This window comes from Emys orbicularis, chromosome 16, assembly GCF_028017835.1.
Source record: "Emys orbicularis isolate rEmyOrb1 chromosome 16, rEmyOrb1.hap1, whole genome shotgun sequence".
NCBI classification, from domain to species: domain Eukaryota; kingdom Metazoa; phylum Chordata; order Testudines; family Emydidae; genus Emys; species Emys orbicularis.
The window spans coordinates 26,152,440-26,166,553 of NC_088698.1; the positions used below are offsets into that span (position 1 = coordinate 26,152,440).

The 14,114-nt window shown below is 44.2% G+C and overlaps 1 protein-coding gene across 1 annotated transcript; it reads left to right on the forward strand.

The window, feature by feature from the left end:
• Nucleotides 1-431: 431 nt before the first annotated feature.
• Nucleotides 432-11,090, forward strand: ARPC3 (actin related protein 2/3 complex subunit 3). Its single transcript, XM_065417706.1, has 7 exons — nucleotides 432-527; nucleotides 2,320-2,419; nucleotides 4,552-4,628; nucleotides 4,938-5,006; nucleotides 7,274-7,400; nucleotides 9,487-9,581; nucleotides 10,800-11,090. The coding sequence occupies exons 1-7, from the start codon at nucleotides 522-524 to the stop codon at nucleotides 10,860-10,862; spliced, it is 537 nt and encodes a 178-aa protein (XP_065273778.1). The 5' UTR covers nucleotides 432-521; the 3' UTR covers nucleotides 10,863-11,090.
• The last annotated feature ends 3,024 nt before the right edge of the window (nucleotides 11,091-14,114 follow it).

Here is a 14,114-nt window from a genome sequence, read left to right on the forward strand (position 1 = left end):
GCGTGCAGGCCTCTGGCAATAACAAATCCATCTGGAGCGGCAAAAGCAGAGATCAGGGATCTGAAGCCTGTTAATTTCAGTGATGTTACAGCAGGGAAGAATTTGGTCTATTGCATTTAGAAAGTGAAAATCTTGCCAGAGCCCCTTCCAGGAGCTGAGCCACTGTGAACTCAAGATGATTTTTATAGACTAATTTTGACTTGCCAGGCCAGCAGATGGAAATGTGTGTGTGACAAAATTCTGATGGTGACTCCAGGGCAAAATTGGTCTCAGTTAAAAGCATCCTCTCCTAGGTGTGTGTAGGCACACACACTGTCTCTACCCTCAAAGGCTCAGCTGCAGGTGTCTTCTTGGTGCTCTGACTCCCCCTGCTGGCCAGCTCTTGCCCTCTGCACAATCACTTCCTGCTTGCAGCAGCCTTGGGTGGGACAGGAAGGGCTGGCTCTTTTGCAAGCCCTGCATTGCTGGCGCAAGCAGCTTCCTGCTCTGTCTCCTGTGAAACTGAACTGTTGCCACCAAAAATGCCGGTAAGGGAAAGAGCCGCGTGCAGTTCTACAATGCACCGACTTCTGGTGTTTGCTTGTGTTGCATTCTGCTGCCCTGTGAGAACAGGCAGTGGCTCTGGGTTGCTGTTAACCAGGGAAGAGCAGGAAAGTGCTATGGGGATGCTAGGCCCCGGGGTGATAAATTGGGCCTCTTTACATCTTCTCCCTTCACAATCTGCAGCCCAGCAGTGGGGTTTAAAGGAATCGGGTAGGTTATTAAATGTAACAACATATCTGGGTTTCTTTCCCTGTTTAGAAATAGGAAGAAGCTGAGTGAAACTAGCTGCTGCTGTGGGAAGTGTCACTTCTACTGAAAAAAAGGGGAACTTCCTTTTATGGCAATAGTCAGCAACAGTGAAAACCCCACAGCACTAATAATGGTCAATGTCTCCTGCAAAGGATTTTGCTTCATATAGGCTTGTGGATGCCAAATCACTTGGCTGTGATTTTACACCAGGGGTTGGCAGCTTTTCAGCAGTGGTGTGCCAAGTCTTCATGTATTCACTCTGATTTAAGGTTTCGCGTGCGAGTCATACATTTTAACGTTTTTAGAAGGTCTCTTTCTATGAGTCTATAATATATAACGAAACTATTGTTGTATGTAAAGTAAATAAGGTTTTTTAAATGTTTAAGAAGCTTCATTTAAATTAAAATTAAAATGCAGAGCCCCCCCCGACCGGTAGCCAGGACCCGGGAAGTGTGAGTGCCACTGAAAATCAGCTTGCGTGCTGCCTTTGGCACGCGTACCATAGGTTGCCTACCCCTGTTTTACAATTAGATTGGGTGGGCAGACCTTTGTTGATTTAAGTGGGGCTCTGTGCAGATGAAGGGGTCTTCTGTGCTCAGAGAGCCAGTAGCATGATTGGGGCCTTTACATTGCAACTTCATCCCAGTTTAGCTTGTGTAACTTTCTTTACACAGCGTTCCTAAGGCTGAAAGGCACTGTTGTCCTGCATCACTTAGCTTCATACTGAAATACAGTAGAAATATATGATGATTGCCCTCACTCAAGCCCCCCCCCCCCAAGTCCACTACAAAACCTAGGGACCAGGTGAGCCTTTCCAGTCACTAAAACTCTTTGAAAATTAAGAATATTTCCTTGTTTGATAAGCTAGGGGAATTATAGGTGAAAATTATTTTTATATTAAAATATTTTAAAAAACCACAACAAAGAAACAAAAAAAAAACCCCCACCGACACTGGGGCTTTAGAGTATCTTAACCATGTATTCTAAGTGCATGTATATTTTGGAATAACCCTCCTTTATACAGCATTGGCTCGTATTGCAATTGTCAAGAAAAAGCTTACGCACCAAAGTAGAATATGACTCTTAAGGTGCGTGCACTGACATTTTTTTTGGAAAGTGTCCACTGTTAAAGCTTCACTGGGAGTGGAAATGGAGAAGGATATGAGCATTTTTACCACCAAGTCTTTGAGACCTGCTCTGAGTTAGACAACATGGTGATGAAACACACCCACGGACCTGGTCTACATTATAGCATTCACCATTATTGTCACTGGTGAGACTATGCCTATGGCAGTTCCATGGTAGGAGTTTTTTCCCACAGAATGTTACTTAGGCCTAATTAGCTAGGTGAGAAAATAGCAATGGACTTACACAAGGTATGGTTGCTGGATCATTATTAACTGGATAAACTGTGCATCCATCGTTTGGAGGAGACGTGTGGGAAGTTTGTGTAACTTTATTCTTTCAGGGGAGAAAAATGCTTGTTTTCTTTTTATCGCTTACAATCAGCCTTCCTCTTTGTTACAGGCTTATCACTCCACTTTAATGGACTCTGATACCAAGTTAATTGGGAACATGGCTTTGTTACCCATTAGAAGTCAATTCAAAGGACCAGCTCCAAGGGAAAGTAGGTTCCCAACACTCTTTAAAAGCATTCTTTCCATATTTGTGTTTGTTTGTTTATTTATTTATTTATTTTGCAGTCCATTCAAAGCCAATCTTAAATGCTGCACTAGGCATCTCTTTGATGGATGTTTCACATTGGTGATCTGGAGATGGTTAGAGAACTGTTGTATAAACATTATATAACTGAGGCTTTTGAATAGTTTTTGTGTGTCCAGTTCTCAGAGTGAGGAAGGGACAGATTAGAAATGGGGGTACTTCCTGGTGATGGAGGAAAATGGCTCTCAGGTGGCTGTTGATGCTGTTGCATTGGGGTTTGCTTTTTCCTTGTGCTGTGCCATTTATCTGAGACATTTACCCTTCCCCATCCAAGCCCCCTGAGTGAAAAGGAATCCTTTGATCTAATTTTTATGATGTCCCTCTCAATTGCTGTTTAAAACACCGTTAAGCTGATTCCAAACTCTACTCAATACTGTCTTGTGAAATTCTCCCCTTTCTGTAACTCTTGTACAAAATTATTTGTAGCTTTATTGCTTCTGAATTGTGTTTTTTTTGTTTTTGTTTTTTTCCTTTTTCACTCCATCTTGTTTTCCCCTCCTTCTGCCTCTGGGAGTTGCTTTATTCAGCTCCAAATAGTATTCTGGCTCTAGCCCTTGCTTCTGTTAAGCATTTTATCATCTTGGGTCTTCATATGTCACTTACACTCAAAGACAGCAGTCCTGTAATTGTATCCACATGCATGCATGTGGAGCTCCATTGATTTTAATTGGCCTCCCAATAGGTGCAAAGGTCTGCCTGCACAGACCCAATGGTGGGATTGGGGTCTTCAGGGACCATATTTTCATATGCGTTTACACAGCGTCTAGTGGAATGGAGCCTTATTACAGTAGTGTCTAGGGACCAGCCAAGATCAGGGTGCCATAGTGCTAGACACAAATACCGAATCCACAGTCCCAAGAGCTTGCAGTCTAAACAGACAGGACAGATGAAGGGCAGGGGAAAGGGGTGTAACACGTAAGCAGAGTGAACAGTGTGATGTGATCAAACATTTGCCCTGATCTTGACTGAGGCTTCCGGGTGCGCTACCATAATAAATAATAATGTGGTATCTTCCTGGTGTATCTTCAATGGTGAACACATTTGATTTGTTTTCTCTTTAATGCCTTCAGAGTGCATAAGCTTATAAGCACTAAGGAGACCCTGTTGTAGTTTTAAATACATTCCATAATTCTCTTGGTTTTGGTGTTTAATTAAGCCTAAATTCACTATTTTCAGGCTAGTTCCTGCTGCATCATGCAGCTATCAAGATTCAGAACTGTGGGTTGTGGGTTTCAGTAGGTTTTTAAATGGTGGTGGGGCACTACCTAGAGCCTGTTATAATAATTGGATACTGCTTCAATATTTTCCCTCCTGTGAAGTCTTTCACAATGTCTCATGTCCACTTTGCAGCATTACAACATTTGAATTTGAAATGGGAAAACATCTTGATTCAGATGATTCTACAGCTCTGTTAAGGAAACCCAGAGCCTGCTGAATATAATGTTATGAGATCATTTGCTCTGTAAATTTTTAAAGAGGAAAGTGACTTTTTTTTTTTTTTTTTTTTTTTTTTTTAATTTTCTGTTGTATTTCAGAGGAGTTTATTTTTCCAGAACTGGTCTCAAAGGGCATTTTAATGACAACAGACCCCCTCATTATTTCCCACTAATGTCGGGAGACCTATTGAGAATTACTGGATTATTGCCCATAATGGAGTAAGCAATTAGGATTTTAAAAATATCAAAGCTGCTTGATCGTAAAATTTATTTTGACAAGTGTATACCTTGAATTCATTGAGACTTCATCTTACAGTAAGTGTCCTGTAGTACATGCTGCTGTGTGCATGAGGCCATGGTCATATGGGATATTACCACAGCACTTACTTTCCTATTAAATCTTTGCTGGGAAGTGGCAAGAAACCACTGCGGCTTTGTTTTTTGTAAGAATGATTGTTTTTGCAAATGAGTGAAATGAAAGATAGTGGTATTATTTGCTGTAGGTCTCAGCAAATATTGCTCATCTGTTTCCATCTTTAATGGCGAGTGATGTTATCTTTAAGTGCTGTCTAATTTTCCCGTTTCCTACCTTTCTTGCTAGCAAAGGACACAGATATTATAGATGAAGCCATCTACTACTTCAAAGCAAATGTCTTCTTCAAGAATTATGAAATTAAGGTAAGAAATGATGTTTTAAGATATGAAAACCCTGTGCACAGAATAGTTATTGGAGTGTGGTACCCTGTTGAAATGTTAGAACTACTTCACTGCAATAAGCGTAAAGTTTCTGAGAATTTGTATATTTTGTATGTAGTATATATAATGCAGTAAACCGTTTTTTTCTAGTTAAAACTATTTTGAAGTAAGGTAAATGTGTCTCCTGTTCTGTCAATGTGTCTCTTTTATGAGAGGCCATAGGCTGAACATGTGATTGTTTTTATAGCTGCTGACAAATGGCTGTGGCTTCTGCTTCCTTTTATTTTGCAGAATGAGGCTGACAGAACCTTGATCTACATAACTCTCTACATTTCCGAATGCTTAAAAAAGCTGCAAAAGGTAATAAAATGGAGTTGAATTTAAGCTGAAGGAAGAAAATACAATAAATGGCAACAAAAATGTGCCAGTTCTGCTGATTTGCCAAGGCAGTGTGGAAACCCAGATAGGCAAAAATGCTGTTGTTTAGAACGTAATGCTTCAAAGCACTGTACAACATGGGCCCTCACACCCTATTTTTGATGCGGGTAAGTTTTTTACCTCTCTGTAAAAAGGGGTAAGTGATGTGCCCAAGGCCATAGTGAGTGAGTGGCAGGAATTCCTGACACCCAGTGCTGTGCTCCTCTTATTGTTCCCTGGCTCTCTGTCCCCCAGTAATGTTGATAATTCTTGGGTCTGTAATATTCTCACATGGACAGTATGTTTAGAGCAGGTCCTGCCAGCACTGCCAAGGTTTTATCTCCTGTCAGCATTTCCACTGTAAACCTTTCTTTTATTTTTTTTTAATTATTTCCTTGCCCCCTTTTTCCGGGGGGGTTGTAGCCAGGATGAAAGGCAGCATGAAGTACTGTATAATCTTCATCTTTCTAGCCTCTCTGCTTCTTGCCTCTTTCTGTCCCTCCCCACCTATCCAAATATCACTGTTAGTCATCAGCCTCTACCAGCTTTTCCATCATCTGCTCCCCACCCACTCCTCAAATCTGAAAGTACCCAATTCAAGTTCACCGTAATCTTTCCCTTCCCTAAATCTCTCGGCTCTTTAACTTTCTCTTCCTACTGCGTGTCCCATTTGGCCTTTGATTATATCTGTGCACAATACCATTGAAGCTGGTGGGGGTTGTGCATTCATGTCTGAAGAAGAATTTGGTCACTTTATTACATTTTAAGGCTTGTCTATGCACAAAAGTTGTACTGTTTTAACTATACCACTACAACTAAAGGGGTTCAAACCCCCAAGTGTGGACCCAGGTATACTGGTATAAAGGTGCTTACTCCAGTATAGCTGGTCCTGTACAGGAAGGGAAATAAGCTATATGCTATAAGGCACCTTTATCCCAGTATAACTGTCCACACTAGGGGTTTACTCCTGAGGGCATTCTTAAAAATTCTGCACACAATATTTTAACATTTTGCAAACATTTATTTGTCAAAGAAATGTGGAGGCTCCAGCATGGCATTGGGGAGCACAGGCCACTGGCTGCACAGAAGTGGGAGATCTCTCTGCAGCTCCCCCAGCCCCGGGACATGGCTCAGTAGTGAGGCTGCACCCAACCCTGACACAGCGCTAGGACCGAGCCTGCCCCAAAAACACCCCAGGGCCCTGCCTCTCCATGCCAGGTGCACCAAGTGTGGGCAGGCTGGCTCATCCCAGCAGGATCCAAGTGTGGAGGGGCCTAGTGTGGGGGCATTCATGTGTGGGTTGAGAGGGTTCTGTGTGGGGCAGTCTGGGTGCAGGAGGTGATCAGGATGCATAGGGGCTTGTTGGGAATGTTCTGGGTGCAACAGTAATGGGACTCTGCAGGGGGGTCCAGGTGAAGGTGGTTGGGGCTCAGTGGGGCAGGGTGTATGGGGGATAGAACTCGGCAGGGGGGTCCGGGTGTGTGGGGTTCAGTGGGGGGGTCCAGATGTTGGGGGAGTGGGGCTCAGTGGGGTGGGGATCCAGGTGCAGCTGGTTGGGGCTCGGTGGAGTGGGGATCTGGGTGCGGATGGCTTGTCGGGGTGGTCCAGGTGCAGGGGGAGTGGGGTTTGGCAGGGTGGGGTGGGTTTCTGGGTGTCTGAGGCTCAGCAGGGGGGTCTGGATGCTCGGGGGTTGGGCAGATGGGGAAGCAGCTCCCCGTACAGTGATCCCACCCCCTGTAGCTGAGGAGCGATGGGTGGGGCATTTGCAGAGCTTCCTGCAGCCTGGGGAGAAATCTGGGGGTGGGTCTGACCCCGGTCCTGGATGCCAAGCAGGGGAAGAGGAAGTCCTGTCCTCCCCAGCCCAGTCGGGACTAGCAGCTGTGCCTGGCACAGGGTAGTGCCACATGCGCAGTGCCACAGAATTCCCCCAGGAGTAGGGGTTGTACAGGTATTAGACCAACCATCAATCCCAACTGCCAGAGCCACAGATATTCCAGAAAGCCTCTTATGTAGAAGCAAGTGTACAGGGGCTCTGTACTCTATAAAGACCTTTCTCATTTAATTAGATAGATACATAAGGACTCTTCAGTACTTTCTCCTCAGGGAAGCCCTGATATGTATCAATATAACATTTCAACTGCACCAGCTTGTGTGTGTGTGTGTGTTTTGTTTTTGTTTTGTGAATGATCTCTCTTGTTTGGTTCTTCCAGTGCAATTCGAAAGGCCAAGGAGAGAAGGAAATGTACACGTTAGGAATCACTAACTTCCCAATCCCCGGAGAGCCTGGCTTTCCACTCAATGCCCTCTATGCCAAACCTGGCAACAAACAGGAGGATGGTAAGAATAAAAGTAGCCATGTGTCGCTTAAAGCCATGCTTTGGCCTGCAGTTCACAGCCTGCATTAATTCTGTGGCTAAAGCCAGAAAAATGACTATGTAAAACAGCACCTTCTTAATTGATGGTTCTGCCTCCTGTGTGTACTTGGATTCAAATCTGCTGACTTTAGGAACAAAAATAGGCTGTGCTTATTTTTCACTTCTACTAGCCCTGTAGAGCCAACAGAGCTAAGAGGGAGGGAGCTGGACCCTATTCTAGCTCTGTCAACTGAATAGCTAGCTTAGTTCCATTTATAGGGCCAAGTTCTGCTCTTATGCTTGTATGCAATGTTGTTGTAGCCATGTTGGTCCTAGGATATTAGAGCAACAAGATAGGTGAGGTAATATCTTTTAGTGAGAGAGACAAGCTTTCAAACTTGGAGAGCTCTTCTTCAGGTCTGGGTAATCTTGGAAGCTTGTCTCTCTCACCAACAGAAGTTGGTCCAATAAAAGATATTACTTCACCCACCTTGTCACTCTTATGCTTGGGCAATCCCACAGAAGACCATAGACATGCAGAGGTGTAATTGCAGGCTGGACATAACCTGTAAAATCTTTACTGCTAATGCATGAACCAAAAAGATCCCTGGTTGAGTTACTTTTTTCACTTGTAAATTGAGCAAATTTACTCTTGCAGTCACTGAGTGACTATAAATGTGGAAATCCACAATGCTCCTTTCTATGCATTTTGATTCTAACACAGCTAAGCAAAGCAGAAGAGCAATAATTGGTAGCGTTCAGATTATAGCTAAGGAAACACTTACAGAGATCTCATACCTGACCTTCAATTAAAATTGTAATGGAACAACAGAAAAGCAAGTGCAGTAATACTATTGTGTTGACTTTTGAAGACAGATGTTTTCCTAGAATACCGATATGAGTTCCGGCTGCCACTGAGCCTTGTAGATCCCTAAACTCAGCACCTAAGGCTACGTCTGCTCGATCAACTTACGACCGTATAACTATGTTGCTCAGGGGTGTGAAAAATCCACACCCCTGAGCAACAGTTGTATATAGACCTAACCCCAGGTGTAGAAAGCGCTATGTTCACCACCTCCCATCAACATAGCTACTACCTCCTACGCAGTCGGGAGAAGCTCTTCCGTCGGTGTAGTAGCATCTTCACTGAAGCGGTACAGCTGTGCCACTCCAGCGTTTTAAGTGTAGACCTGCCCTAAGTGTTTTTTTTTTTTCTTTTTCTCCAGCCATACGCACTACTGCCTCATGATAGGCATCCGGACGCCACAGCCCCAGAGCGATTCACCAACTGGGAAAGATAGGCGTTTGGCTGCCTGTGTCTGATATGGGGGTCCCATCTGGTAGGCAGCCTGTGAGCACCACTACCGGATCAGGCCCCCCACGCGAGTTCACACAAAATAGCTGAGGTTGGGGGAAGAGAAGGAAGACCTCCCTTATAACCTTTGGCCTAGTGGATAGGGTACTCACCCAGGATGTGGTTGAAGTCTCTCCTCTTTCTGAGGAGAGAAGGAATTTGAACACCTTTCAGATGAGCGTTCTAACCACTAGGCTAAAAGTTATAGGGGAAATTTCTGCCGCCCGCCTGGTTGTCTTGTTTTGGGTACTCCATGCAGCGTAGGTGACCAAGTGCCTATCTTCCGCTAGTTCGTGGATCGCTAGCAGACCTACGTACTACCCTGCATCCCAGACTTAGGCACCTGAGAGAGAGGCAGGGTTTAGCACACACCTTTCAGGTTGGTATCTTCAATTGGCTAGCTTAGATGGCTCCCTGCCTAGCATGGTGGCTGTTGTGGATCACATTTGTTAAGACTCCTTTCTCTGACCATTCATTGTATAGGAGCCTCGGCGCCTAATGTGGGCTTTTTGGATTGCAGTGTTGTTCCTGTGGTTTTCTAGGCACCTGAAAGTTAGGCATCGCAGCGCTCAGTGTTGCAACACCTAAGTACCCTTGTGGATCCCACCCTAAGTGATTTGCCTAAGGTCACACAGTGAGGCAGTTGGCGGGATAGAATCTGACCTGGTTCTAACCCTGTGTATTTCAATCTGTATTGGTATATGCTCTGTTTTAGAGGTGATGAGGGCCTACTTGCAACAGCTGAGACAAGAAACAGGTCTTAGGCTTTGTGAAAAGGTGTTCGATCCCCAAAGTGACAAGCCTAGCAAGGTAAGATGCCGTTCTCAATGACTGGGTGGTTATTTATCCCAATTACAGGCTGTCTTTCTTTTATGACTGGTGGACGCTTGAGGCACGCTCCTTCTTCAAAATGTTAACCCCAGAAATAAAGTAAAAAATCATGTCAAACTTGGCTTGGGTTGCTATTTAAAAGGTGTGTCAGGTGTAGACCAAGGAGTTGAAAGGATAGTTATGGAATGCTTGTCTGTGGCAGGGAATGCAGTGGAGCAACAAGGGGGGAAAAGGAAAAACAGCAGGGAGAGATGGGGGGAGAACCTGTCAAGCAAGAATCCTGAGACTTAAGGGGCTAGTGGAATAGTGAAAAGCGATTAAGACAAACATTTGTAATGTGATATGGCAGCAAATGCCAATTTAGGCTGCACAGGTAGAGGCATCCTGTTAAAGAGCAGGGCTGTAACACTTGTTGGTCCAATCTGTGAAGTGGTGAGCACCTCCTGGGAGCTGAGAACCCTCAATTCCTTGCATTGAATTCAGCAGGCGTTCAGGATACTCAGCATCATTCAAGTTGGGTCTGATGTGATCACTCCTATGTGGGAAAGCCCTTCGCTACAGATATGAGTAGCAAAAATAGCTAATTGATCCATCAGTTCCTGACTGGCTAGTCAGACATTTGCACATAAGCAAGAGTAACTTTACAATTATCAAGCCAATTTATTTTTCAGAATTATTGCCTACAAGTCACTGAGGACTCAGCCACATGCCATATCCACAGTCTTGACTTCATCTGCTTTTGAGTCAAGTGCAAGAGAATACATTTTTAAAGTAAATCTTGTGTGGGTTTTTTTTTTATGTTCACTTAATTCAGAAGTGACTGAAATGACTTCTTAAATTTTTTGTAAAAAAAGTTGGACTGAGATTAAGAATGAGACTCTTAATCTGCTTTTTTTATAAGCAATGGAAAGTAAAGGCTTAGATCGAAATGATCACCTCAGCCTTAACTATGAGTCTGGTACTGCAACCCTATACTACAATGGGTTGACTTAATCCACACTTTGGGTCTAATCCTGCCTTCCTTGCACGCCTAAAACTCCAGTCGAAGCCAGTGGAGAAAATTGGATGTGCAACTAATGCAGGATCAGGTCCATTACATCTGAGTTGGTTTTAAATCCTATTTTGTTTTGCCTCAAACTTCTTACCTGGAAATTGTTACAGTATATCTTCTGATCCCACTGTATTTCTTTCCCTTAGTGGTGGACCTGCTTCGTGAAGAGGCAGTTCATGAATAAGAGTCTGTCAGGACCTGGGCAATGAAGAGGCAATGAGATACAGTCACAATGTTAAGCATTTTGCAGCAAGATGTATAAAATATTTTGCCTTTGTTTCATATACATTTTATACCAAGGAAGAATAAGTGCTTATGAGGAAAAGCTGTCAGTCTGCGGGGGAAGATGGAACAGAAAGCCATTTGAGTACTGTACGCAAATTATGTTAAGCTGGTGCTTAATAAAAAATGATTTCTAACATGCTGTTTCAGATCAATGCTGCTTTGTTATTTATTGGTGGGTACGTATAAGATAGGATTTGACTTAAGTCTAAAGAGAGATGTGTAAAGGAGCATCTAAACACTCTACTGGATAGAGTACTGATATCTATGTCCCTGGACAAAAGGCCACTCATGCTGTATTGTAAAGCACAGTGAATTTTACTCCTGTATCAATAAACTTAGCTTATATTTCAAGTGGTAACTGCTTTATCTCTTATGAATGCAGATAGCTTTAACAAAAATCAACGCTTTATTTGTATTGCAGTAGTGCCTAGAGACCCCAATGGAGATGGGGGCTCCATTATGCTAGGCACTGTACAGACTCATAGTCAGAAATGTTCTCTGGCCTGAAGAGCTTACAATGTAAATAGACGAGACACCTATGGGATAAGAGGGGAAAGAAGCACAGGCAGGTGAAGTGACTTGCCCAAGGTCACGTAGGAAGTCCGTAGTGGAGCAGGAAGTAGAATCCCAGGATAAAATCCTGACTCCAGTGAATGAGGCCAGAATGTCACCCTGCATTTTAGTCCAGTACCTTAGGCACCAGTCCATGCTACCTCTCACTCTAGAATGCCAGCCTTGCATTGAGAAGTCTCTCTTCTTGATTGGAAACAAAATGAAAGATATATATGGGGCCTGATCCTGAAGTTTTGTTCAGGCTATACTCCTTTCAATGAGATTTTTGCCTCAGTAAAAACTGTAATATGTTGTTAGAATGATTACTGTGTCTATAATGTCACCCTGTGGAACAAGGCGTAATTCTAATATGGACTGCAAGCTGTCACAGTGACTAGAAAGTTGCATTACGGTAACTGGAGATATAGGTGTGAAATTCTATTAGATGTAAAAGGGACATTTTACATGGCAGCCACGTGTTGTGTGTCTCTCACTTCCCCTCCCCTCTTCAATATACACATGCCTCTTCCTCCATCTCTGCTGGAATGTCCCACATCAGGCAGGGCTGCAGGAAATCCCCTCCGCCCTCAAAGGATCTAATCTTTGCCATCAGGGTGCTGCTGTGGCAAAAGAATTGCAGGTCTCCAAGCTTAGCATGGGGTATCTGGGTGGTGGGGAGGAATCGGCTGGCTGACTACAGTTGGTATCCTGCTAGAAAGAACAGGGAGGGGCAGAGAATGGGGGACAGGTTATGGGAGGGTGAAGGGTGAGGGTACAGCACAAGGAGCTGAATGGTTGGGGCACGGGCATAGGTTGGAATTCAGAAGGGGACAGGGAGAGCTAATGAGAAACAGGAGCACAGTAGAGGAGTCTGCTTCACAATCTCCTGACACTCCTACCCCCTCAGACCACCCTAGGTTCACTTCAGTCTCCTTGGCTCTCCTCTGCCCTCCCACTGCTTCTGAGGGCTAGAGTGGCGGCGCATAAGTTCCCGGTTTGACTGTGTATGTGTGGAACATGGGGGAGGGAATACAGACTTGTTCACACTAGGTGCAGGGGTTCTCAAACTGCGGGTCAGGACCTCAAAGTGGGTTACAACCCCCTTTTAATGAGGTTGCCAAGGCTGGTGTTGGCCCTGGGCCCCAGGGCTGAAGAACGAGCCCTACCACCCAGGGCTAAGTTTACATGCCCTTCCTCCCCCCCCTTGCCCCCCCGGGGCAGAAGCCCTTGGGCTTCAGCTTTGCGCCCCCCCCCCCCCCCCCCCGGGGTGGCAGGGTCACTCTTCGGTCTCCCCTCCTGGGGTCATGTAATCATTTTTGTTGTCAGAAGTGGGTCATGATGCAGTGAAGTTTGAGAACCGCTGGACTAGTGTGAAATCATGGGTGCAGTCTGGGGGGAGGGGGAGAGCGTTGCCCCCCAAACTGCAAGCCTTGGGCAGGCGTGGAAGCTGCCCCTCCATGCATGACCACATTGGCCTGACTGGAGCTGTCCCACCCCCAAATATGTAAGTCAAACTTCGCCTATGTATCAAATGTCAAACCTGAAGCTGTGCAAAGCTTAGCTGCTCTGCCTATAAAGTAGGTCAGGACCAACAATTTAGTTCCAAGGGGAGGAGCAGAGATGTTCTCCTGAATATTTATTTAAAAATAACCAAAAAACAAACAACAAAGTTTTTAAACCTGTAGCTTGAGGAGCAATGCCTTAAGAGAGGGACTCAGGAGCCTCTCAGCATTAATCCTAAATCTCGTCCTGATTGATGAGACTGTTCATCTAAGGATTGTAGGATCAAGCCCATACTGTATAAAGGGAAGAAATACAAAGAAAATACTGTTATTTAGAGTATTATGAAAAGCATGCTTAATTTTAAAAGAAATAAACCCTTTATATTTTGTGTAGTACAATCTGAGATGCCTGCACCTAATTTGTTCTCCTACTGAATTATTTTCTTACGTGGTAACATTGAATTTATTTCCCCCATACATTGAGTAAAATTAACATGTTACTTTAACAACTTCTTCATCTCAGATCCAAGTGTGGCATATTAATCCTGCATTCCTTACAGATCCGGCTCATGTCCCCATTGACTTCAGTGGGAGTTGTGGCTACAGAAGGAACATCATAAGGTTGATAATATTGTAGTGTTTTTCTTTATTAAGTGTACAAAAAGCACGAGAGACCACAGTAATGCACACCTGAGCAAAAGGTGAGAAAAACCAACAAAATCTGTGAATCGGGATAGTAATAAGTATCAGGGGGTAGCCGTGTTAGTCTGTATCTACAAAAACAACAAGGAGTCTGGTGGCACCTTAAAGATTAACAGATTTATTTGGGCATAAGCTTTCGTGGGTAAAAACCTCACTTCTTCGGATGCATCTGAAGAAGTGAGGTTTTTACCCACGAAAGCTTATGCCCAAATAAATCTGTTAGTTTTTAAGGTGCCGCCAGACTCCTTGTTGTTTTTTTTAGGGATAGTAATAGTATTTCATGACAAATTAAAAGCTGACCCGTGTGTGTGAACCCTGGCACCATATTCACTGTGATGTTACTTTTTGGTTCATTTGCTACAACACCCCCTGCCTTTCTATAACAACAGCGAGGCCCCTGCACGGGCCCTGCCCAGGGCA